General features: G+C 47.0%; 1 protein-coding gene across 1 annotated transcript in view; it reads right to left on the bottom strand.

Moving 5' to 3' along the window:
- The window catches only part of rapgef1b (Rap guanine nucleotide exchange factor (GEF) 1b), a 76,852-nt gene that overhangs the window by 21,622 nt on the left and 28,534 nt on the right, over positions 1-26,696 (bottom strand). The window contains 9 exon segments of the mRNA XM_036528193.1: positions 523-1,041; positions 9,266-9,446; positions 9,570-9,690; positions 10,201-10,260; positions 11,407-11,559; positions 11,766-11,854; positions 12,146-12,302; positions 15,356-15,534; positions 16,060-16,205. Coding sequence (XP_036384086.1) covers positions 523-1,041; positions 9,266-9,446; positions 9,570-9,690; positions 10,201-10,260; positions 11,407-11,559; positions 11,766-11,854; positions 12,146-12,302; positions 15,356-15,534; positions 16,060-16,205 — 1,605 coding nt within the window.

The following is a 26,696-nucleotide window of genomic DNA, read 5'->3' on the forward strand; positions in this document are numbered from 1 at the left end:
ATCATGGCCCCCTCCCTCCCCCCGGCTCTGCTATTCTGCATGCTCCGAGGTTCATTTCCTGTGTGGCTGGGAGAGACTTCTGTTCTATTCATTTGTGAGATTTCCCATACTTCACCCACAAAGGCACAATTCCACATGACATAACTGTACTGATAGCGTTTCCCCCCACCAGTGGCTCCCACCATGAGAGTTATGGCAGACGACCCAGCTGTGGATCAGGATAAGGCCCCTCTCTCAGTCCCAGACATCACCCACTGTCTGTTCCCCCTCTGCCCACCCCGAACCGCCAAACTGCTTCCCGTCCCTACACTACTACCCTTTGTTTTTAATCAGTGCCAATTACCATTCTGCTCCTAGCCAACACCCCTTTTCAATGCCCAAAACAACCCCCCTCCTATCTAACCCCCCCCCCCCCTTCCCCCCTGGTCCAAAACAACTCCCCTCCTTTTCACCCCTTCTGCTCAAAACAATTCCCCACCTCTCCACCCCCCCACACCCCCCCACCAGTTTCCAGTCACTCACTATGCCGGCTCTTCTTCTCAGGCAGTGGCGGGGGGCTCTCGGGGATGTCTGCGCTGTCACTGGCGATGAAGTCGGCCACGAAGGCACCCCCATTGCTCTGCGGCATGGGTGAGACAGGTGTAAAGAGTGGGAAGGGGGGCACAGGCTGCAGGTCCTCCTCTGAGATGTTGTCATAGTGGGAGGGGTGGCGCTCGTAGGGCACAGGAAAGAAGGGGGCCTGCGAGGCAGCGCTGCGTCGCTTCTTCTGCGGTAGTGCGGGGGGCGCGCTCACTCGGGAGGGCTGCGGAGGCCCCATGGGCCCCTGGGGGCCCCAGTACTCCGCGGGCTGCTGGGGACAGGGCGCGCTGAAGCGCGGGTGCGTGGGGTGCTGGCCGGGGCACGGGGATGGGGAGGATGACTCGCTGTACGACTCGGGCAGGGGGCTCAGGCATCCGCCGACCTGCACCGGAGGCACGTGCTCGATGCTGGACAGGTCCTGGTGCAGGAAGTCATAGTCGGGGTCGTAGCTCTCTGTGTTGTCTGCAAAGAGAATGGTAGCCATGTTATTTGGCTGGTAACACAGGCACAACCAGCTCATGGGAGTCAAACAAGCAAATGGGAGTCCAATTCCTGCGAACATCTCCTGCAGAAAATGCACTCTCCGTCACTGTTCTCCTCGGTCTCACTCCATCTCCAACCTGATATATCCCTTGTTAACCCCCACAAATAACCTGCCTGTTGCTGAAGTCCTGTGGAACTGTCAGTCTGCAAGCCGAAAGGCTGACTTCATCCCTCCCTCCCTCCTCTCCCTCCAGTTACTCACCCTCACAGAGACGTGGCTCAATCCTGAGAACACCACAACCCCGGCAGCCCTCTCCACTGCATATTCCTTCTCCCACACTCCCCAACCTGGCCGGGGTGGTAGGACTGGGCTGTTATCTCAGTCCGGGAAATTCTCTGTTCTCCCTCTCTCTCATTTCTCTGTCTCCTCTTTTCAATTTCATGCTGTTAGTATCACTAACCCCTCTAGAGTGTGTGTTGTTGTTGTTTACAGATCATATGGCCCCCTGGGAGACCTCCATGAGGAAGAGCTCTCCTCAGCTCCTTCTCAGAGGATGGAACCCCCCTGATCCTACTGGGGGACTTCAACATTCACCTAGAAACCCCTCAAGCTTCTGGTCTTCCTGAGGGACTGCTCCACCTCAGACATGAAAGTTAGCCTCCTCAGTCTGTCCAACCACTACTTTTTTCCCTTTTCTCTACCTCCTCCATGACCCACTTCTGTGCCTACCTCTGTCACTTCTCACTGTAACATACGCAACCTCTCAACTTCAGCTTTCTCTTCCGCAGTTCTTGCTTCTCTCCCGCCCCTTAATTCTTTTGCCAAACTCAGTTGCATCCACCTTTCTCTCCTCTCAGTCCTCTTACTTCCAGGCCTGTGCGACCCACTCCGCCTTGTCTATGTCTAACGGATCCACTCTGCAAGAACAGGGCCAAGCTTTGTGCTGCAGAACCGAAGTGGAGAAAATACAGCTGTTCTGCCGATCTGCTGAACTTTCAAGCACTTTTCTTTGCATTCTCTACTTCTCCACTTTCAGGAGTTGATGTCTCTCAACTCACATCACACCAACCTACCACCTGTGCCCTGGATCCCATTCCCTCACCTCTCCTGCAGACCATCATTCCCAGCCTTCTACCATTTGTCTCCAGTCTGACGAATCTGCACACCTTACAGGTTGTGTGCCTGCTGAAAAAAACGACTCTGGACCCATCTGCTGTCTACAACTATCAACTTATCTCCCTCCTTCCCTTTCTCTCCAAAATACTTGAATGAGCAGTGGCTAACCAATTATTCTCCTTTCCCAGAAAAAGCTTCATGACCCCTTTTGGTCTGGCTTCAGGGATGGTAATTCCACAGAAAAGTCGCTCCTCTTCATCACTGAAGCTCTTCAATCAATGAGTACATCCTCCTACTCCTCAGACTTAATTCATTTGGACCTTTCTGTAGCCTTTGATACCATGGACAACAGTCTACGTCTGTTTACCCTGGCTATGTTGGGGACTGCTGAAACCGCTCTTCTCTGGCTCTGGTTCTGTACTCGGCCCCCTCCTCGTCTCTCTCTACATGCAATTTCTTGGCTCTGTCATCTGCTCCCATAGTTTTTCATACCACTTCTATGCTGATGATAACTCACTTTTTCCGTCTTTTCCATCATCTGACACACAAGTCTCTGCACGTATCTCAGCTTGTCTGAAGAATAGGGGTGTAACGGTAGGCAAAGTCACAGTTCGGTACGTACATCGGTTTTGAAGTCACGGTTCGGTACGTTTTCGGCACGGTGAAAAAAAGACATGCAAAACATGAAATTTATTTTCATTTACTATGAATTTAACTCGTAAACACATAAACTTGTACAAACTTGTAAACAGTGGCACACTGGCCATAATTTCATGAACGCATATGGAATGCACAAAAAGGCAAACACCTATGGTGTTTGTTATTGCTTTTGCCTGATATAAATTAGCAGGGAGAGGTTGCTTAGTTAAATGCCACAGGGAGCAGTGTTTGCACTCCACTCTGTTTTTTTCTTGTACCAGTGATATTCACATTTTGGATAATGCCGTCTCAAATGAGAAATCATGTTCGACGTACTGCCAGCAACATACCCGATTTCAGTTGAACGACAATATGAACTATTGATTATGCTACGGTAGGACATTACGCTACTGAACATAGGGCGGCAGTGTAGCATAGTGGTTAAGGAGCATGACTCGTAACCGAAAGGTTGCCGGTTCAATCCCCGCTGGGACACTGCTGCTGTACCCTTGGGCAAGGTACTTAACCCACAGTTGCCTCAGTAAATATCCGGCTGTATAAATGGATAACATTGTAAAGAACTGTAACCTATGTAAGTCACTTTGGATAAAAGCGTCTGCTAAATGAATAAATGTAAATGTAAACATGTGCTAATTCAGTTGCTGTGTTCACACGTAGCATCTTTTTTGATGAAAAACGCTGGCCAGACAATTCTTTCAAGTAACAAAACGCTGTCAGCGTTCGTTCCAAAAAGCAGTTGAGAGCATCTTTTGTTACCATAACAATAGTAGCATGTACATTGTTAGCGATGGTCTAGCTGGCTATGGAGTACCAAGGTCATCACTGGTTCTGCTAGGTTTGCTAGCCGAAGACACAGTAGCAAAGACGACGACAGTTGGTAGTTAGCTAGCTAACAAACAACCGTAATCGTTATAAAATGGTTCAGTGCTTTGTCCTGGACTGCAGCCACCGTACATTTGTGAGCGACTGCAAATTTTTTCAGGTTTCCAAAATGCCCCACGGCATAGTTTTAGTTTTACATTATGGAAACCGTGAAGATTATCTCTGTAAGCACACCATCAGAAAGACGTCTATCAAATGTAGCTAACTGAATGTGCATTTTCACTCAAGTCGAATGCCAAAATCTGCACGTGTAAGCGGAATTATCTTTTTGCTTAAACATCAAGGTGTTTCTGACCTATGGCTTCGGGCGTTTTTCATCATTCAAAATCGTGGGCTAACAATCAGTCCACTTAGCAAGCTCGATGGGTGATGATGTGGTGACCTGACTTTGCCAGTTAGCTAGCTGGTTAGCTATGCTACCTGGCGTTACACTGGCCTACACCCTGTAGGTCTTAGCCCTCTTGCTCACACTGACCAAACCGGTAATATGGCTCTCAAAACAACTGAATTCCTCCACATGCCCTGATTTATAATGGTTTTTGCTGAAAATGTCGGGTCTCATCCTTAAAGAAGAGGAGAATATGGCTAAGCGACACCATTGCTGCTAACAATGAGCTTGCTATTGCTGATAGCAATGAGTGCTAAAGACGAGTTTGCAAGTTAGCTGCTATAGCGATAGCTGATAGCGATGATTAGCCACACTCTAGCTAGCAAGGCCGGAGAGCGGGAACGAGAAGGCTCCGTGGTTTCATGGGATGTGTAGTTTTTAGCCCGTGGTTGTACCAGCATATAAAACAAAAAATTACGTAAAATTTAGCTCAAAACAATTAAAATAAACAAATATAAATTGCAATCACAATGTGTAATCCGGAAATCGATGGTAAGCCATAAATCACTAGAAGTACTTTAAAAATGTGTTGTAAAAACTGTCTATGACTAAAATGAATGGGGAATTTCACTTCCCACACCAGTGTGACATACCACCTCAGTACTCAACAGACGAATCCAGCGAAGTACCGGAAGTACACAAGTCGCCATTACTGCGGTGGAGTTTCCTTACAATATGTGCGCATGTGAATGCAAGCTGTCCTCAGAAGGGTACAATTTCCTAATTTTTTTTACCTTTTACTTCCAACTTTTGACGATTTCAAGGAAATCGGGGAGAACCTGAGCTGCTCCAACAGTAGTGGAAATCTTCAAGTTTGGAAAAAAAAACTGTATGCGAAGTACACAAGCCGTTGCTTCTTGAAGAGTGCCACTGTCTAAGACCATACTCCTTACCTGGGCGTGCAGAGGACCAATATGTTCGCCAGAAGTGGATAAAGAATATTAGAATAATAAAGAATGTTAACAAAAAGGACTTTATTCCCAATTACAACAGCACAATAGGTTTGGGCTGACAGTAACGTCAATCTCTATTCATCTCACAATGCTCTGTAGCAATAACTAGCTCATTGGCTCTGTACCTGTACGCTGCACGACGAGAATAAAGTTGAATCTAATCTAATCTAATGCAGCTGCCTGTCCTGACAGGGTGAAACGGGTAACGTCAGCTAAGTTAACACTGCTTAGATAGCTAAAGTTAGTGGGCTAAGACACTCTCTAGGGGCTGCGGTGGTCGCACAGAATAAATTAACTCAATCAATTAACTAACGATATTGTGAAATATAATGTTAGTTGCTCTAACTAGGGCAACCTAATGACCACAAAGTAAACATTCGGTCGGCATCACAAACAGCAATGCAACTCGTGAATGATTATGCTAGCTAGCTAGTACAGTGATGTTAGTACAGTATATTACACTTGAAATGTGGCGGATGGTCAAGTCCGTTTTTTCTCCATTTCTGGCTATTGTCATAACCGATGTCTAACTAACTAATATTTAAAATTTGAATAACGTTAAGATCGCCATCCAAATAAGGCCCCTTTCATCAGTAACTGGGGCTCACTGGCTAACGTCGTCAATCCAATTAGCCATGCTGCTGTCAGTGTCAGGCAGCAGCAGACAGACTTGCCACCGGAGTGATGGCGGCTCCCACAAATCGGTCGCCGAATTCGTCTATACATTGTTGCAGAGCTAACGTGAGCTGACAGGCTGGTTTTGCTAGCGACAACTTCAAGCATTAAACACAAACACTTTCCAGAAACTCCTAGGATCCATCCAATTTGACGCCAAGCGGCCTCTTTATGATGAATGTTATGATAGTTTAACTGTCATGTTGTACAGTTCACTGTGCTCAGAAACTAGCACAATTAACTTCTCTACTACCTTCTCCATTTTTGGTGGTTGTTATGGGAAACGACAGGTGTCACTACTCCACTTGTGATTGGTCAGCTGTCAAAAAAAGCGCTTAGCGTAGGGCGTTTTTTTCTGAGAACTTTTTTCCAACTGAAAAAAAAAAACGCCCTGAGCTGCAGAAGAAAAACTCCAGCGACGGTGTTTAAAAAAACGCTCAGGACGCTTTTGAAAACACAGCCTACTCCATAGGATTATTATGTAAAACAGACGCTGACAGCTTCAAAAAAAAAGATGCTGCGTGTGAGCACAGCCTTACGGCTCCGTTATGACATCGGAAAGGAAAGAGTTTTTTTTTTTTTTTAGTTCCGCACATAGAAATGTAGAATAGAGGACACACTGTATCTTGTCAAGTATCACTTTTTACGCTAGCGTTTCGGTCGACTGACCATCAGAGCATAAAAAAAGTTATGCACGTAACGTGCGTGGTTAAAGCTAGACTGGGATCACAACGCGCACTGAACCGAACGTCCTGTACTGAACGGTACGGTACAAATATGTGTACTGTTACACCCCTATTAAACAGAATAATAGTTCTGTGATTTACATGTGTTATAGTGTTAATTGTGAAATGAAAAATGAGTTTTGTTACATTAGTAACGTAATGAGAGCTGCAGCGGGTTGGGGTCGCGGTTCTGTCTTCCTGAACCGCGACACGAGACCGTGGACGTTTGTATCGCGGTTTCAGTATCGGTTTCACGACCGTTACACCCCTACTGAAGGATAGTTCACAGTGGATGGTGGACCACCGAATAAAGCTTAACATGGCTAAGAGAGATGTTTTGCATCCCCTCCAGGTCTTGTGTGGGAGTACTGTTAGCCTGGTCTGATACTGTTGCTTTTTCAACTTGAATGGATATACTTCTGTTCTTTTGTGCTGGAAGTCACTCTGGATAAGAGGATCTGTTAAATGAATGTAATGAATATTAATAATAATCTCTCTCTGTGTCTAGATCATGTGTAATCTGGCCTCACACCAGTGTTTGAGGGAAGGATTGTGCTCCTTTTGAAGCAGGCTGCAGAGGGAGAAGATGTGAAGGAATGTGCTGATTCCATCACTTCAAGCTACTCTTCCACACTTCTGCTGTAAATGCTCTGATGAGGAAGTGACATCGAACCCCACCTCTGTGGTTTAGTGGCCAGGCAAGCAGGACCATGAGAACACCCCCAAGCCTTTCTGCTAAACAGCACAACATCCAGTGCACCAGCATGGGCCAGCAGGAGACACAACTGCATTCTTAGGGCAGCAGTGTAGCATAGTGGTAAGGAGCAGGGCGTGTAACTGAAAGGTTGCTGGTTTGATTCCCTGCTGGGGCACTGCTGCTGTACACTTGGGCAAGGTACTACATCCACAACGGCCTCAACAGATATTCAGCAGTATAAATGGAAGACATGAAACACTGTAAAACAACGCAACATGCTTTGGATAAGAATGTCTTCTAAATGACAACACCACAATGTAATGTAGTCAATGGGGGCTATTCTTACAGCACTGTAAAACGTGTTAATTGTCAATTTTTTGTGTGACACCAAGTAACTCAAGTAATGAAATCATAAGAGGGGAGCAGCAAGGAAAAAAGAGCCAACTCAAAACTCACTCGTTTTTTATGTTTTGTTGTGTAATAAATGGAGATTTCCCGTCGCACACAGCAGCTTATTCAGCTGCTGAGAGGGAAGACACGCCATTCCATCTTCCATTCAGGCCTGCTGGATGGTCTCCACAAGGGTTTGGTTTCTGTGACAACCCCAATTCCCCCGACTCAGGGGCCCCCAGCTGAAACTGCCTCTCTGACCCGGGACCGGAGGAAGTCATCAAGCCCCTTTCCTGCGTGTGTCATGGAGGCCTGCAGTCTGAGCTATACGGGGGGCTTGCGTGGCGCAGGCGCTTAACTGCATGGCGCAGGAGCGCAGGGGAGGAGAATCGCTGCACAGAGGCACAGCCACAGGTCTTCCACAGATCAAAGCCCTCCACCGACTGCATGCACATGTGGTCATGCCCCAGTATCATGATTCTGACATGTGTCCTTTACCTTATGACAGTGAATTAAGGCAGCAGTGTAGTCTAGTAGTAAGGAGCAGGGCTCGTAACTGAATGGTTGCTGGCTCGATTCCTTGCTGGGGCACAGCTGTTGTACCCTTAGGTACTTAATCCAGAATTGCCTCAGTCAATATCCCGCTGTATAAATGGATAACATGTGAAACTGTAACCTATGTAAGTCGCTCCGAATAAGAGCATGTGCTAAATGACAATAATGTAATGTAATTTAATGTATTAACAAGGACTGACCGGGCTGACTGATCCTCTGTATTTCTTAAAGATCAATGTGGTGGTTCTTTCACCGCTCTTGACCGGGTGTGCCGGTCTCTCCCACCATATTCCATGTGACTGGGGGGACCTTTTCTGGAATGAGGCCGGCACAGAGACCCTTCATCTTAAAAAAGCGATCTGGAGTGGAGTAAGTACTGTTCATTTAGCACCCCAAAAGATCTATGTATGAAGTCTTGGTCGAAAGTGCATCCATGCTGTTCAAATAAACTCCAAATTCGATTAAATAGAACTTGGGAGCAAATGGAAAAACAAATGGAAGCATAAATGTTTAAAAAGTAACCACATCAGGTGAGGAATGTTATACCTCTGTACTCATCAGACCACTGTGTTATTAAAGATTATACATCCTTTCACAAAATCTGTTGAAATGGCTCTGGCAAATGTGCCAGACCAAATAATGCCTGGATCACTTGTGGTAAGTTTGCTCAGCTCTAGGCTATGTTCTGTTTGGAGGAACGTGACAGGGAGGAGGTGAGAGTGACAGGCCACTCCTTCACAATGACTGGTGGTACGAGGTTAAGCGCTAACGCGGAGACCGCTCAGGTCAATTATCGCGGCTTGTTGAGATGGCTGGGGTTCCACATGCAGCACTGTGGAGCTGCCTGTCATTTCATGGGTCACAGAGCAGACTGCAGGGCTGCAGCAAGGCCGGCACAGACCCCGGAGAAACAAACAAACAAGCAGCCGCTGCTATTGTGTGAGAGATGAGAAGAGAGGTGGTGTGTGGGGAGCAGGCAGGTGTGTGTTTTTGTGTACATGTGCCTCGGGTTTCACAGCTAGCGATGTGACATGGTGAGTGCGTATGCTTGTTTTAAAGCAGGTGCGCACTCACCATGCGTGAAGTGCTGTGTGTGAGAGTGTGTATGTCTATGCATGTGTGTATGCGCATATCCGTGTATGTGCACGGCGGGCCTCCTACCCAGAGTCTCGCAGCTGGTGTTGCGGGAGCACTGTCCACTGTCCTGCTCCAGAGAGGAGAGCTGCTCGTCCGACTTGCTCAGTTTGCCGATGCTGTTGCAGGGGGAAAGGCGTGGGGACTCCCCTCCATACGAGTGGCTGCCTCCAGAGAAGCGCCTCTGCAGGTAGTCCGGGTCACACTCCTGGGGGCCACATCACCATGGACACAGCGGATTGACATGTCAGTATTGGCACATGTGGGCAGGTACATCGAAAACATATCCAGACACTGCTGGAAAACATCACCTTCCTGACACAGCTCCTACCTGTTTATTAATGCCGATGGGAAGACTGGATCCACTCGTGGCCCGACTCATGGGAGCCACTACCGCCACCCGCGTAGGCGAGGGGGCCGACTGGCGCTTTTTCGGCGGCAGGGCTGGGGGGCTAGAGATGAAGAGGGAAGAACTTTAAATTCTTAAACTCACAACTTGGTTTGGTGTACAGTGCACCCCAGTCACACATGCAGGCAGGGACACACAGCCAGCCTTCATTCCTCCCCGTATGAGGGTGGAGAATGCCCCGGAGCAAAGGTGTCTCGGGCCTGGAGCCTGGAGCAGCATGCAGATGGGCTGCAAGGCCTGCCCAATCTGCATCAGCACTCCGGGAAAATGGGGAGGGGCCAGCGACACGTGGTATGGGAGGCAGGGCAGGGGGTGCTCATGGGTCACAGGTCAGACATGCACTCTTTTCAGCACCGGCTGGGCGCACTTGCACCCCCTGAGTAGCTGAGGTGGGCAGCATGTTACAACTTGAGCTCCCTGATTGGAGGAGAATGGCAGGTGCGCAAGTGGGGCAGGAATGGGGGCTGGGGGTCTGAGCGATGTTGGGGTGCACACGGATGACCCCCGGGGGCGAAAGCAGGGCGGGGCATCGCAGGGGAGTGGGGGGACATACTTCTCCTGCTGTGTGGGCCTCCTCGGAGGGTCGGCGCTCAGCTGCGCTCGGCTCGCAAGCCTGGGACAGCGCCACAGCCCCAGGCCACATGGAAAGAAACACAAGACGGCAGACAGTGACTGGAGAGGAACGCCGCGTCCTCCCTCCTCACCCCCGTTTGTGCCAGGCTGGTTTCTGAGAAGTGGCAACCACGATGGTGCCGAGAGGAAGAGGAAGCAGAGCTCCACTTCTGTTGCTGCGCTTCAAACACTCGCCTTCTCGACAAGCAGGCTATTTATAACACTGCACGTTTCCACGCATCCTGCTTAAGAGCTCACATAAAGGCTGACACTCGCGTGCTTCCAGCAATCATCATTTCACTAGGGCCTCACTCTAACAAGTTAGATAATATTGCTCCTTTTTATGCTATCAGGCCCAGAGCAAAGGGGCTGGAACTCAATGAACCAGGGAGAAAAAAACAAATGATCGAAGACCCTGAGTAAGAACCAGAGCTTTATATATTTCTCTCTCGTGGTTGATTATATATGTAAAATGTAGCAGATTGAGTTCAGATATGTGTGAAGGAGAAGGCATCTTTTGAATAGGGATACCAGGCACAATAAGGGGAGCTGCTGATCTCTCATGCTGGTCAGCAACGTCTCACTGCGGGACTTTGTCTCTCTCAGTCTGTGCTTCTGTGTAGCTTTCTTGTATGTTCTTCTTGAGAAAAAGACAATGAACCCCTACGTTGGTCATTCTGTCAGAATCTTCTCACTCAACACGACTGCGGTCAGTATAGTAGGCCACACCAGGCTTGACCAGTCAATATCACTTCTGCTTTTTTGTATGCAACTGATCTTTGCATAGCTGGCCAGGTTCAGAGGGGTTTAAATTAGTTGAAGGCACTACATGAGTCACGCTAAATATGACTGAAACAAAGCCTGTTACTATAGCTTATAACTGTAACTGTTTCAAGCACATCTCCAATACAAGAGAATACAGTGATTCTGTCATTTCATCAGGGAGAGAAACTTATGTAACTAGTGCTTAAGGGGACTTTTGCATGTGTGGGATTGAAAATGGGGGTATTTTTAAGCCCCCGGGGCTGACTCTGATTGGTGAAGCCAAGGGCAAAGGCGTTCCATCCCAGAGGAGTTCCGGTACAGGGGCAGCTGCCCCTCGAAATGACGGTGGAGTGCAGTTGGGGGCGAGGCCCTCACGGCTCACCTGTGCTCAGGCATCTTCATCCCAGGCAGTGGTGGCTTGGGCGGAGCCACGTCCTCGTCTGCTGCATCCGTCAGGATCTCGGGGGGCTGGGCCATGGGCGCGGTCTTGCTCAGGATCTCCTTTTCCCTCTCGTTCAGTGGCAGTTCTGCAGTGCTGGGGGGCAAGAGAGGGTGAGAGACCTGGCCTAATCGGGGGGAGGGACAGCCCACGTTTCAGACTGCACTGGAGCAGGCCATACTACCAAGCAACCCCCCCTCCACCCCGCCCCGCAAGCAACACCACTGAGGGGAACCTTGACCGTTTCTATGAAAACTATTGATAGGCGCGCGACCAGAAAGCACAGCACCCATTCCCCTCACCTCTCTGGCTTGGCAACAGGGGCTGCTGGTTTCACAGGGGATGTGGGCGATGGCTGGTCTTGCTTCTCGATAGTGAGCTTCACCAGCTCCTGCAAAAGCACACCATTCACACATTCATTCACACATTTGGCAACCACGGCATGAACCTCTTTCAAGAGCAGCTCACAGAAAGCGCTTCTCTGGCTCTTCATTTACAGTGCAGTTAAGTGGAACTACATTCTTACAGCCGATATGCTAATGAATTGAGAATGGTAAGCATGGCAATTTCAGACCAACACACTCTCTAAAACCAAAGCATGAGTTAAACTGAAGTCTTTTAATGAAATACAAATATGACACTGACAAACACAAATGGAAGACTGAGTTTTTTCTTTCACTACCTTCACACCATCCAGCACTGCTTTTATGACCGTGGTAACCGTTACTATGGTCTCCTTGTCCTCTAGGTTGACGCCCTCCAGCATGACCTGGTCGGACCAGCGGATAAGGTTGGCCAGGCTCTGGTAGACACGGTTGTGACAGGAAGACACTGCAGAGCTGAGGACACACAGGATGAAAAGGTTCAGGGGTCACACCGAGGAGTAAAGAACTGAAGCAACATTAATGGCATCACAGCCAGCATGGACAGTTTTAATTTCCAATGCACTAAAGATACCCCAATGTACATCATAAAGAGGAGCATCTGATGTCTGTGATGCATTTTTTTGTCCTGGTCTGGATCAAAGATGAAAATGACTGTCTCTGAAAAGTGTCTGTCTCTACAGGTGTGTTTACAGAGATAATGGTAACTTAAATTTGAAATAAAGCATATAGTGAGCAATGTACTGTTACTTTGTATTTATGTAATGATTTTCAGCAATGTAAACCTGAACACAATTTACTGTGTTTACACACACATATTTTTTCCTTCATCGGAGATGATGGGTTCTCATTTAACTAGTTATATAGTAATTACAGAACATACACTATATGGACAAAAGTATTTGGCCACACCTGTTAATTATTGAATTCAGGTGTTTCAATCAGACCCGTAGCCACAGGTGTATAAAATCAAGCACCTAGCCATGCAGTCTCCATTTGCAAACATTTGTGATACAAAATGGGTCATTCTGAAGAGCTCAGTGACTTCAAGCGTGGTACTGTGATAGGATTCCACCTTTGCAATAAGACGGTTCATGAAATTTCATCCCTGCTGGATGTTCCACAGTCAACTGTAAGTGATATTATTAGAAAGTGGAAGCGTCTGGAAGCAACTCAGCCACGAAGCGGAAGACCACATAAAATCACAGAGCGGGGTCAACGACTGCTAAGGCGCACGGTGCGTAAAAGTCGCCAACGCTCTGCTGATTCCATAGCTGAAGAGTTCCGAACTTCCACTGGCATTAATGTAAGCACAAAAACTGTGCGGCGGGAGCTTCATGGAATGGGTTTTCATGGCCAAGCAGCTGCATGCAAGCCTCACATCACCAAGTCCAATGCCAAGCATCAGATAGAGTGGTGTAAAGCACACCAACACTGGACTGTGGAGCAGTGGAAACATGTTCTGTGGAGTGACGAATCATGCTTCTCTGTCTGGCAGTCAGATGGGCGAGTCTGGGTTTGGCGGATGCCGGGAGAACGTTACCTGCCTGACTGCATTGTGCCAACTGTGAAGTTTGGTGGAGGAGGGATAATGGTATGGGGCTGTTTTTCAGGGTTTGGGCTAGGCCCCTTATCTCTAGTGAAGGGCAATCTTAATGTTTCAGCATACCAAGACATTTTGGACAATGCAATGCTTCCAACTTTGTAGCAACAGTTTGGGGAAGGCCCTTTTCTATTCCAACATGACTGTGCCCCAGTGCACAAAGCAAGGACTATAAAGACATGGTTTGATGAGTTCGGTGTGGAAGAACTTGACTGGCCCGCACAGAGCCCTGACCTCAACCCCATCGAGCACCGTTGGGATGAACTGGAACAGAGATTGCGAGCCAGGCCTTCTCGTCCAACATCAGTGCCTGACCTCATAAATGCTCTGGGCACAAATTCCCACAGAAACTCTCCAAAATCTTGTGGAAAGCCTTCCAAGAAGAGTGGAAGCTGTTATAGCTGCAAAAGGGGGACCAACTCCATATTAAAGTATATGTATTTGAATACAATGTCATTACAGTCCCTGTTGGTGTAATGGTCAGGCGTCTGAATACTTTTGTCCATATAGTGTATCTTCTTAGCATAAGTACTTTACATTATATGCATAATTAAAATCTAATGTTTACATTTATTATTATTTACTAATATTTATGATTAACTTTTGACTACATGTAAACAAAGTTAAAAGGAGGATTAATGAATTATTGTTTTCCACCTTGCATGGTACCAAAGGGAAACCACTGACTCAGGCAATATCCTCACCTGTGTAATTGAACCATGTTTGGCTGTACCGCTACATGGCCATTAAACGGGTCATTCTACACTTTTTAACAAGGGTAAGGTAATAGGTTCAGGCATGTATTTTAACAGAGTAAAGCCCTCTGTGCCATTAAACGGAACTGTGTTTGAAGAAGGACGTGCTTCCACTTTAAAGCCAGGAGTACATTGGTTGGAAAAAAAGCTACTGTCTTTCAACATTCATCACTTAATTTTTAGGAGAGGGGAAATTTGGCAGGCTGACCTGGGGGTAGAGAGAACGCAAGGATGTGTGAAGAGGGCCAGCTCCCCCCCGCCCCGATTCCCTGCCCGGGAACAGATCTGAGGCGAAGCCTCAGCCTGCTCAGACACGCAGCCAGCCAACTCAGGTTGTAGGAAAACCTCCGCATTGTATCTGATGCATTCCAGGCTGCAGCTCAGCTACTTAGCCTGTGGGGCACCGTGAAGATTCGACAACCCCAGGGGGAGGCAAACGAGTGTCACTCATTCCTGAAATAAGGCTAAAAACCATGCTCGTGTGACCTTTATCCTGCTACCCTCTGATGGCATTTGGGAGGGGGGGTGCTGCTGCATGGCCCATCGCTTCTGAATGGATTCCCCTTTTCCAGGGTTTGAGTGATGCCTCGCAGGGTGGAGGGAGACGCAGACCGACAGGCCCGAGCACATGTTAACTCAACTTCCTGTCACGCAGACATGGATCCTGTCTCTTAGCGGACAGAGCAAACAAATCAAGCTGATCTTTCAACAGGATGAAGGATTGTTCAGTTTGTACAAAGGGATTCACTGGATACATGGCATTATACAGGAACATCTAGCACCAGGAAAAATGTACGTAGGAATGTAAGGAAGGACAAGAATATAACGGCAACAGTGAAAACATCTTCAAAATATCATTATTAAATATAATAATTAAAAACAATGTTTTAATACTTAATAATGTTATTGAAAGAGATTAATGGAAAATAGAGACAGACCCACGCATGCACAGATGATCACAAGCACCAGTATATATCTTGAAGGTCAAATTATAAAAAAGAAAAAAGCTGTGTCTTTTGAAACGATGAAACAATGTTATCAGATATTTTATCACAAGGTAATCAAACTCCTGATAAAAATGAGGACACTTGTCTAGATGTGACACACCTCATCACGGCTGCTGTCTGCAGAACACGTGACCGAATGCTCACCTGTGCTGTATCCGCGGCTCCACCTGGACCAGCGGCAGGATGGCCTCCAGGACCTTGCTGGCGGAGCCCGGCAGCATCTCCAGCACCTTCTTGTCCACCACCATCTTGTCCACGATAGTTTTGAAGTAGCGCAGGGCGCTGACCACCTCCTTCTCGTGTTCCTCCAGGCGGCTCACCTTCTGCGCAGGGGGACGACAGGACTATCAGGGACAACTTCCTGGTTGTTAGGGGGAGCCAGAAAATTCTAGAAACGCATGTTGGACTCTCTAGAGCTACAACCAGAGAAGTGGCCACTGCGTGTCTGAGCAGCATTAACATTGCAATAGGGATTGTAGGAGAGATTTCTTGAATTACTCAGTGTAACATTCTAACATGGTTTCCAGTGTGTGATTCCTCAAAAGCCTCTGTTTGACTTAACTCCGGAAACTCCAAGAGTCCCCCCGGGGCTCTCCCATTCATTGGCCCAGCTCCCTGGTGGGAAGCTGTGTCACCACACCTGTAGCGTGGCCAAGCGTGGCCGCAGTGAGGCTCATGGGAAACGCACCGGCAGACAATGGCCAAAAGAAAACAAAGCAGGGAAGGGAGGAAAAACCGGAACAAAAACAAAAATAAGCAAACAAGGCCAGCAGGGACCAGCGGCACATATAGGAAACCACCACAGTAGGACTACGTTTCCCACGATGCACACAAACACATGCACACACCTTGTTGACGGGCTTCTCCGCGGTTTTGACTGCTGGTTCTGGCTGCAGCTGCTTCCCTTTCTTGGAGGGCGTCCGCTTGATTTTGGGGGAGTGGAACTTGTCCATCAGCTTCATGGTGAAGGAGGAGAGGTGGGAGCGCTGGGAGTCTGGGGGGTGGGGGGAGGGAGGGAGAGAGACAGACACACAAAATTGGGGGTTAGACTGACATTTCAGCTTCACATTTGGAAACACACATTGCAGCCCTGTCAAAAATGCCACCATAAACAGGCACATGTCATGCGCAGTCTGTGCATCCTACATGGGTCGACGGTGAGCTGAAGGGGATACTAGGGCTGTCCCGAATACCATTTTTTGGGCTCTGGAGCTTCGGTAGTAATCAACAGCGAATATTCGAAGCTTCGGCTGGGGGGTGGGGGGTGGGATGCTCAGCATGACTCGAGAAGGACTCAGCCAGACATTTCTCCATTCTCAGCTGAGATGGATGGCATAGCACTGCAACACGTGTCTTTCAGTTTAATTAAAGGCATTAAATTTTAAGGATTCTGTTATTCTGCCTAATGAATAAATGTAAATGTAAATGTAAATTCTACAGTGCTGTTGTTTGTATTTTTATTTTTAACAAAAAACATTTTCCAAAAGCTTTTGTGTGTTTTATGCATGTTTGTAATCCCGAGGGGTCCCATCTATGCACTTTTTGTGACATAATAACAGCTTGTGACATTTTTTCTTATCATGGATAAATTATAGACCTACATAAATGCTCATAATAATAAGCTCCAAAACCGAGACAACGCCTGACAAAGCGCTGTGAAACAGAAGCGCAGAAAGCATACTAGCTCCAACAAATTTCAGATTTGAGATTTATATTTATAAGATTTATATTTATTTATAATTTCTTTGTCATTTCTCAGTACTCGCATACATTGAAACGAAATTTAACCCATCCTATACACCCATCGCCGTCACTGCTTACGGAGCCGCGGTGTTTAAAAATGGTCTCACGCCGCACTGGAAGCAGAGAGAAGCATGGCATCGCTGCAGCTAGCATCCTCCCAGGGTGACAAACGTAGCTAGGGGTCGGTCAAAACAATTAGACTCTCCGTTTGAGTCCCAAAGCACGAGCTCGGCGATCACCGGCTACTTTTTATTTCCCATCACCGTGACATTCACCACTGTGAGTGAGAGGGATGTCAGGCTGAGATGGTATATATTTCCACATTTTAACAGAGCAATTAAAAAGTATCAATATAGTACAAGAATGTGCTAACAAAATGTATTTTGCAGTTCACCTTTACTGATAGCCTACATGTAGCGCAAAAAAAACGAATATCCGAATCCCAAAATTGAAAATCAAATACCTACCCAACGAACAAATATCCCTATAGCAGAATATTCGGGTCCAGCTCTATTGTTTACAAACAGAGGTATAAACTCCAGCACAGTTTCAAAGTGACTAAACTTGAATCCTTATTGCTGCCGTTTCAGAGAAGAGGGTTATCAGGGGCTGAGAGAGCTCTTCTCACGAGTCGACTCTCATGACAACGGCTCTCTGTGGCACAGGGCATGAAAAATAGCAGAACAGTGGGAAGATAAGCAGAAAACAACGTCCGTGTGGGGAGCAAGAGCTCTGTGGGGAGGCTGGAATGCATCTCTGAGGTAATCTCCTGTCCATCTACGCCACCAGAGCTGCCATTCCCCTCCCAGGTGCTTCTGCCACTGGTACAGAAAAGACCTGTCCTCCCAGGATGGTAATGAGGAGGGGAACATAACCATGCTAATTCATTTTCTCTCTTTCTCTTTCTCTCTCGGCTGCTTGGCTGTGGGTGGGAGGGGCGCTGTGATCGAGCTGGCACATGCCTGCCAGCTGCCGAACCCATCAGCGGAGCAGGGCTGGCTAATTGTCAGAAATTCGATCGGTGCGCAGTGTAGGCCTTGTTTACCGAGACAGTTTCCAGTACTGTAATCACATTACATTTGTCTGTAACGCAGTAATGTAACGTGTTACTGTTCTAAATTAAGTAATCACACTACAGTTCCTAACAGTGAGCGCGAAGATTACTGGATTGTCCTATAGAGACAGAACGCAACGCGTCATCGGAGGGAAAACCACGCCCCACGTGGGGGAAGACATTCTGCGAAGTTGAACGGGGGTGAATAGGAGGACACCGTGTCTTGAAACAGCATTAACAAAAAATGTCATAGCCAGTCTATTTCAATACCCTTCCGCCCGAAGAAAGGGCCAGATATATAGAGAAACTAAGTCTGATTGGACGCCCTCAGTGTTCCTTTTCTATCCCAAAATCAGTGTTATACGCATATGTTAATATGTTTGCATGTTGTATGTATGTATGTTTTTATGTTTGTTTTTTTAGTTAAAATATAAATTGCAGTTATACTTGAGGCATAAAGACTGCCTGGTGAAAACGATGGCTGGCGACAAGTGGTGTACTGGCCATCGGGCATACCGGGACAAATCCCGGTGGACCGTCAAAAAAAATCAATTAAGTTTTTACCGGCCCCCTCTGTGTGCCTATCATCTGATGATTCATTTGGGAGGACTGAGAAATGAACGTTTATTTCAACAAGATATCATAATTTCATGAATGCTTTCACTGTTAAGGCATGTAGCACAGAAGTTTTCAGTGACACACGTTCGTATGTAATCCTTTGACACTGACAAAGTCACGTCACGAGTAGTTCAAACAGAGCTTAGTTGCGTAAGCTTATCAACAACGCACCCATCTAACCTAAGTAAAATAATGCATTGTCACACCGGTTTTTTTTTTATTAACGCTAAATAAAACGAAACAAGTTTTCAATGTTAGCTGTGTGCCGTTATCACGGCAAGCAAGCTAGCTAGCTGGCTACCTAGCGGGTTAAAGGGAACTTCAGGACCGCTGGTCCAAGTTGTACCTAGCTAGCATTAAACGCGATGATATAAAACTTGCTACGCGTGTATTCAGAAGAATATACTCGTTTGTAAAGTCCAAGCTATAACGTAGTCTCAGTTGTAAACAGAACTTGAGAATCGTATCCAAGTAGGCCTACACTTTAATTCCCGAGCACACCCCCCGGGGCCGGTCCTAGCGTATAAATCCAGAACTGATTGAATTTCTTTCCCAGTACACCCCAGCTGGCGACTAATGTTAACTTTGGAAATCAACTAGCCACAGTGGCCAACGGGTTGTTAAATGTTAATGTCAAACCCTGCATTACAATGTTATTCTCCACATGTACTTTCGAGAAGGCCTTACTAAAAATGACTAATGGATAAGCCATTTAGTCCCTGCAAACATGAAGATCGAACATACTGTAGATTGAGTAAGCCTACTTCGTAGGGGGTCGGGGGGTGGGGTTGGAGAGTATCACAACACAACCGGAATATCGATTACGCCTGTAAGTTTTGCCGCTTTTTCATAACATTTTACAACTTTAAGACTCTCTCTATTTCTATCTGCCCAGTGGCGGCCAGAAGCAGATGGGCTCCCCCTCTGAGCTGGGTTCTACTCAAGGTTTCTTCCTGTTAATTGGGGAGTGGTTCCTTGCCACCGTTGCCTTAGGCTTGCTCTCAGGGGGTCTCAGGCCTGGGATCAATGTAAAGCTGCTTTGTGACAACTTGTGTTGTAAAAAGCGCTATACAAATAAAATTGAACTGAATTGAATTGAATAATATAAAAAAAACTATAAAAGTGCATATTTCTCTCAATGACCATATATTTAAAACACTGCAACCCGAAGGGTGTTCCTTATGTCCAGTCTACTCAGCAAATTTCGTTTTTGTTGCCGTCATTGCGGAAAACCCCGAGATAGGATGTTGGAAATGGAAGCGAAAGTTTTCAGTGCTTTTTCTCAGGAGCCTTTCTTCAGCCTTGATTTTTTTTATCATGTCAGCTAGCTAACTAGTACAAAGTTGCCAACATAGCTCAAGCAGACCGTATAGTAAGTGACGAACTCGCGTTACTTAAAGGGATACTCCAACATTTTTGGAATTCACTTATTTGCCTTCAACCCCAGAGTCTGATAAGAGGGTATATACCGTTCTCTTCTCCGTGCATCCAATAACCCAGTCTGACGGCGCTACCGCTAGCCTAGCTTAGCATAGTCGCTGTAAGTGCATTGCATTCGTTTAGCCTCAGTGACAAAATAAACTTCCTAACAACTCCAAAGTGTTCCTATTTTCATGGTATGACTTGCGCATTTACCTTATGTAGAAATATCTGTATGAAATGAGACGCAACAGTCTTATAAGCAGATGCATATAAGGAACTATATTTTGGCGAGGCACCTCTACCTAGGCGCAGTGATTGCCTGCAGTACCCCGAAAACCCTGTTGTAACTTTCGTCAACAGTGTGACTAGCAGCAAATAGACAGCGGCTAAGGCTGCAAACAAGGTCTCTGTCCTTATTCTCTTAGACTTGAGTGCTGCATTTGACACGATTGACCACAGCATTCTAATCAATCCTCTAAAAAACTGGGTTGGTCTCTCTGAATGTGCTCTTAACTGGTTCCGAACGTACATTACAGGGAGACAATTCTATGTTAGTCTTGGAGACCATGTATCAAAGAAATATGACATATCTTTTGGTGTTGCACAAGGAAGCTGTCTTGGTCCACTTCTTTTTTCATTATATATGCAAATGACATAAAATGCATTATGCTCCCTGACTACCTGCCTGTCCGCTATCACTCCATGGATGAGTAATAATTTTTTAAAGTTAAATGAAGATAAGACAGAAATACTTTTAGTTGGCCTCAAAACCAGAAGAGATGCACTTTCTACCAGGCTAAGAAACTTAGGCCATCAAAATAAACTGGAAGTAACAAGTCTGGGTGTAATTTTAGACTCAGATTTAGGTTTCAAACCCCACATAAGCAAGGTAACCAAAGCAGCCTTCTTCCACCTAAGAAACATTGCCAAAGTACGCCCATTTTTAACTCAACAGGATGCTGAGAATGGCTAGGGAGCCCTCCTGTCTGTTAGCTTTAAGCCAGCTATGACGTCTTTTTGGCTCTGTTTTGCGTCTTGGAATCATGTAAAAGCTTAAATCGGGGTTAGTTATCTTATTTGCCGTGCAACCCACCACGCAACAGCTTTTTGGCATGGTTGCAATTTTAGTTTTAAGACAAGAAAGAGAACTGTGCAATGCAAATCCATGGAAAGTGCAGTGTTGCTTTCCCCCACGGTATGGGCGTGGCCTAAATATGCTCTGTCTCTATTGACAGACAAGAGGAATCTTCCGCCTCAATCTTCTCAGGAGCATGCATGCGCAACAATTGCGCGACATCTCCTCATGCAACTGTGGCTAGAGGTTGTGCAGGGAAATGGCAGAACGGTTAACTTTTGAGGGGTGGACAGCTACCTCATCCAGTGCACTGGGGGAGAGGCTATTCAGCCTAGGCAGTCTTGTGCTAATGCCAAGAAGAAATCGGTTGTCAGACAAACGATTTGAGAGACTCCTCCTCGCGGTATAACCACCGCTATAAGTCAAATAACTACTGCCAGTCATGCATATGGTGAGGGAGCAACTTGAGTTTGTTTGAGTGCGTTTGCACTGTTAAATGCAGTTTATAGCCTATGCCATTTAAACATATTTTCCCTTTTGTATTTGTCATCATCTAAAGATGTTAGAAAGGCTGGTGTATTATATTATTTTATTTGATATAGCCTATTATTTTTATTTCGAGGCCATTCATGCTTTTGGTTGTGTTAAGCCTACCTCTTTTACATTAGCCTATATGCTATTTTATTTATTGATAAGCCTATTTTTGAGGCAATTAATATTTTTATTACGTGGCTTATTTTGTTTTATATAGGCTGTTGATATCGGCATGTTTTATTTTGAGACATATAGCCTGCTGCCAGTGCCGCATTGATATGGCCCACTTGAAAGTTGTTCCGTTATTCGGACATATTAACTGTTCTTGCCATGATATTTTTCCTGTGAAATGCTCTTTAGGTTTTCACCAACTTTGCAGTCGGCTTTTTTGCAGCCTGTTTTACTAAAGAGCATAAAAGAAAAACTTGTGTTATGTCTTCCTTATTACAATAGGAATTTGTTATATGTGTGCACATGTAGGCCTAAGGTTTAAGGTTTGGCTACAGGCTGTAACGCAAAAGTAACGAGTAATGTAACGAGTTACTTTCCATAGAGAGTAAAGTAATGTATTATATTTTTTTTTTAAGTAGCGAGTAATGTGTAATACATTACTTTTTTTGAGTAACGACCCCAACACTGATGGTTTCTGTCCTCAGATCCTGCACGCTCAGTGTATGAAAGCGTGTGCTGTCATGTGAATGAAGGGCACTGTGAGGGTGTGTGAGTGAGTGTGTGTGTGTGTGTGTGTGTGTGGTTGTCAGCCACTAGTCAGCTGTACAGGAGGGACAGCATGAAGCAGAAGGCTCAGACCAGCGTGCCCCTACGTGCTCTGCAGCTCCTCACCCTCAGCTCGCCAGTTCCCCACCGTGCATAGGTCACCCTCAGTCCAGGGACAGCAGTGACTAAGCGGCCACCAGCTCTGGGCAGAACGACAGTGCAGCGATGACCGGAGCACAACTCCAGACAAGCCCGCGGGCCCCCCAAACCAGAGACACACTGCGAGGGCCTTTCTGCAGCAGGGATGCTTTCAGGACAGCACACACACTGTACACCAAATGCCACCGGAAAAGAAACTTTGCCTTTCCGAAACAGCAACTGTAATACCCCCGACGTCACTGCGTGAACAGAAATACACGCACTTCACGGCCGCCATGGAGAGCAGCTGCCTGTGAGAAGCCATGAATCATCAGAACTTTCCGGCTGATAAGAGCTCCGGAGGCCAACACAGCCCTTCCAGTGAAGTGTGTCACCGGAGGCGCTGCCTCTCTGTGTCACTGGTTACAGTACATGCACCTCCAAAACCCCCTGCGGAAACCACGAGAGCGGGGAGGCAGAGTCAGCCGTCTGATGTGCGAAAGAGAGCTCTTCACAGCACCTCATCTCGTTCTTCCGGCTCACGCTTCCCTTAAAAGTCTCAGTGCTATGCCTCATTAGCCATTACACCACCCTGTGCACCCTGTGACATCACAGGTCTGGCTGCTGTTCCTCCACTGGCTGAACTTCCCATTTAGCGTCTGAACAGCACCTTAGTAATGGCCGCTATTCCCATGGCAACAGGGAGACCCTGGGGCCAGGGCCCAGAGAGGCAAAGTTCCTGTAAGTCGGTACGCGGGCGTGTGGCAGCCCGCAGCAGTACAGCTGTCTAGGGGAAGGCGGGGTGGAGGGTGTAGGGGAGGGAGCGCGAGTGGTGACGTGACACCAGCCAGAGGCCTCGGGCTCGGCCGCCGCTGTCTCCAGCTGGAGGGATGCTGAACACCCCCCTAAAAAAATGAAAACAAAACATAAAAACTGCTTTTGAGTCTGGTGTACCATTGGCACACCAACCAGAGCCATTTTATTTACCATACCAGATGCCTGGTATGGTAAATAAAATAATAATATGTGTAATATGTGTGTGTTCTGAAGCGTTTCGCAAGCGCCACCCAGATTGTATGAATAAGCTCTGTGGCAGGGTTTCTTTCTTTCATCATACAAGCCCAGCAGTCACGTCGCTCAGGAATAGTGAGGACCGCTGTACAGTGGAACTGCTGTTTGAGGGGGACAAGAAAAAAGGGGAAAAACATCCCTCCTTCTCCAGCCCTTGGGAGTCACCGAGGCTAGCTTTGGGTGAGACCTGCCAAGAAACCAAGCCCTCTGTTAAAGAGTGAAGTCATTTCTGACTACAGGTTAAATTAGTCACAGTGGGGCTTAGCACACAGGCTTCAGTGGAAGGAGCTGAGCTCACACCACTGCCTGAAACCAGTTCAAAAGGAGCAGAGAGAAAGACGGCATCATTCAGGAGTAGAGCGGGGGAGCTCTTGGGAACACACTGTCAGTGGTAGTCTTTGTTTCATTTAGTGGAGAAGCTTAATGGGGCTGTCATTCATTTTAAGTCATACTATTAAATTACAAACTCAACATAATTTCAGCAATAAAAGGCTTTTATAACAGACATCAGCCTGTTTCTGAAAATGTGCCAATCCAACAGGCTGCAGAGGGGCCACAAAGATTAATGTTCAAAAGTATTGAAAGAAATACACACACAGGATTACTATAAAGAGCAGAAAATGAACCAAACAAAAAGAACATGTGGAGAGCGAAAAGGGGTACACCTGTATTTATCATAAATAAAAAGCTTTTCTTTGTGAGCGTACCTTCACAGGATGGCCTCTCCAATTCTGCTTGCTTCCACCATGCGGAGCTTTACAGAGTCAGCTTTTCCCATTGACAAGATTACAACGAAATCTGCCACCATGACAGGATGCAGCAAAGGTTTCTGGGTAGCCGGTCAGTTGCCGTCTCTCCTGCTACCAAAGGGATCAATGCCTCCTGTGTTGAGAGTTCTCCTCTCATGAAATCGATGTCAACAGTGCAAAGATATGTGTACGTGTCGCAATGACTCCAGTTTAAAAATACCCCCAGACGCACATAAAAATCCCACAGAGTGGGCGTGCTCGAGAAAAGTTAGCCGACCCTTACGCCATATTTTTTTCTTGTTTTGTTTTCAAACCACCAAATCAAATCTCTGGGCAGGACTGTCTTCAGTTAATGCTGATCTCACACTCCACAATTTGACACAATGGCAGCATTTTGAAGTGTCACTGCTTAAGCAATGAAAGATTTGGTGCTAGACCGCTTAAAGGAGTACTCCAAAAACCCGGAGCCTGCCAAATTTTCCTCCCCAGTGTAATACCAAGGCACAGGGTCAAACACACTACAAAGACCTCAACTTTCGCTGAGGTTTACGACTCTGTCACAGCTGAGAGAAAAGCATCAATGTTTTGGAAGGGGATTGTCAGACTTCACACGTGTGAGTGAAATGTTAGGGACCAAGGAGTCCCCTCAGAGGATTTGGCAAGAGCGTGGTTCCTCTCTCACCTCCCCTGTTCCTCACCCCCCCCCCCCCCCCCCCCAAAAGCACCAAGCAGAGGACTCCCAAATCGGCAAAGACACAGCAAAATGTGCAGTTTGTTGTGAAAACCCCAGCTGCTGTGGTCATCTGGGGTGGGGAGGAATTTTTGGTGTGTGTGTGTGTGTGTGTGTGTGTGTGTGTGTGTGTGAGTGAGTGAGTGAGTGAGTGACTGTGTGGGGGGCTGAGGAGTTCTCAACAACTGTCAGTCACAGCCTTAAGGCAGCAGAGTGAGGCCCAACACTCAAATTAGGCCTATCCTTTTTTATTTGATAAGTGCTTTTTCAACAGTCAGTGGGGAAAGGGAAGTTTCCCAAAATGCTAGAAACTGTGAGCATGAAGACACAGGGGGAGCAGGCCTCAACAAGGCCCTCTGGGTTTCTGCTGATGCCTGTGGATTCAGACTCACTCTGCATCAATACTGGCTTCTCACAGAGGGGAGATTTGATGCTCGGGAGACCCAGCTGCCTTTCCAAAACCGTCTGCCCATTTCTTGCCTCTGAGGTGCCACAGAACGAACCACCCTTCTCTCGCTCCTCAGACAAGAGCTAAACGGCCCGCATCCAGACCCACATGCGTTGGAATCCTCCTATTGCCCACTGCACAGAGTCGCAAAGTAAGTCTCATTCATTTCCTTCTGCCTCCACACAAAGAACAGACTCTCTGTGGGGCTGTTACTTCCACTCCACTGGAGGACAGAGGAGGAGCAGGCCCTACCGAACCTGGGGCTCAAGTGCGGGCTCTTGCCCATCTCAGATCAGCTGTCAGTGGCAGACTCCCTGCAGGTGACACCTTACACAAGCTTGTGCTGGAGAGGAAGGAAGACAGTGGTGCTAACAATGCTGTAATGCTGGACACACAGCAGGCCAATTAAAAATTGGGGTTCTGCGGCTCTCTCATTAAGGCCAGCACTCCGTATAAATCCCTGTGTACCCCTGGTTGGGAGTGATTCTGGGCTAAGCACACACGCCGCATGCCTGGAGCCTCTGCAGCACAGCAGAGAGGAAATATGCTAATAAGATGTGGGCCCCCTGGACATCAGAGTCATGATGACTCAACGCTGAGAGAGCCAGGATACAAACACACACACACACACACACACACGTGCATGCCAGACACACACATATACACATGTGTATATATATATATATACCCACACACACATGGACACACACACACACACACACACACACACACACACACACACACACACACACACACACGCGCATGCCAGACGCGCACACACATATACACCGTTGAGACCACCTGCCTAATATGCCGTTGGTCCTCCTTGTGCTGCTAAAACAGCGCCAACCTGCCGAGGCATAGACTCTACAAGATCCCTGAAGGTGTCCTGTGGTATCTGGCACCAAAACATTATCAGCAGATCCTTCAAGTCCTGTAAGTTGCGAGATGGAGCCGCCGTGGATCGGACTTGTCGGTCCAGCATTCCACAGATGCTCAACTGGATTGAGATCTGGAAAATTTGGAGGCCAGGGCAACACCTTGAACACTTCAACATGTTCCTCAACCCATTCCCGAACAATGTGTGCAGTGTGGCAGGGTGCATTATCCTGCTGAAAGAGGCCACTGCCATCAGGGAATACCATTGCCATGAAGGGGTGTGCCTGGTCTGCAATGATGCTTAGGT

This window comes from Megalops cyprinoides, chromosome 5 (genome assembly GCF_013368585.1).
Source record: "Megalops cyprinoides isolate fMegCyp1 chromosome 5, fMegCyp1.pri, whole genome shotgun sequence".
NCBI lineage: Eukaryota > Metazoa > Chordata > Actinopteri > Elopiformes > Megalopidae > Megalops > Megalops cyprinoides.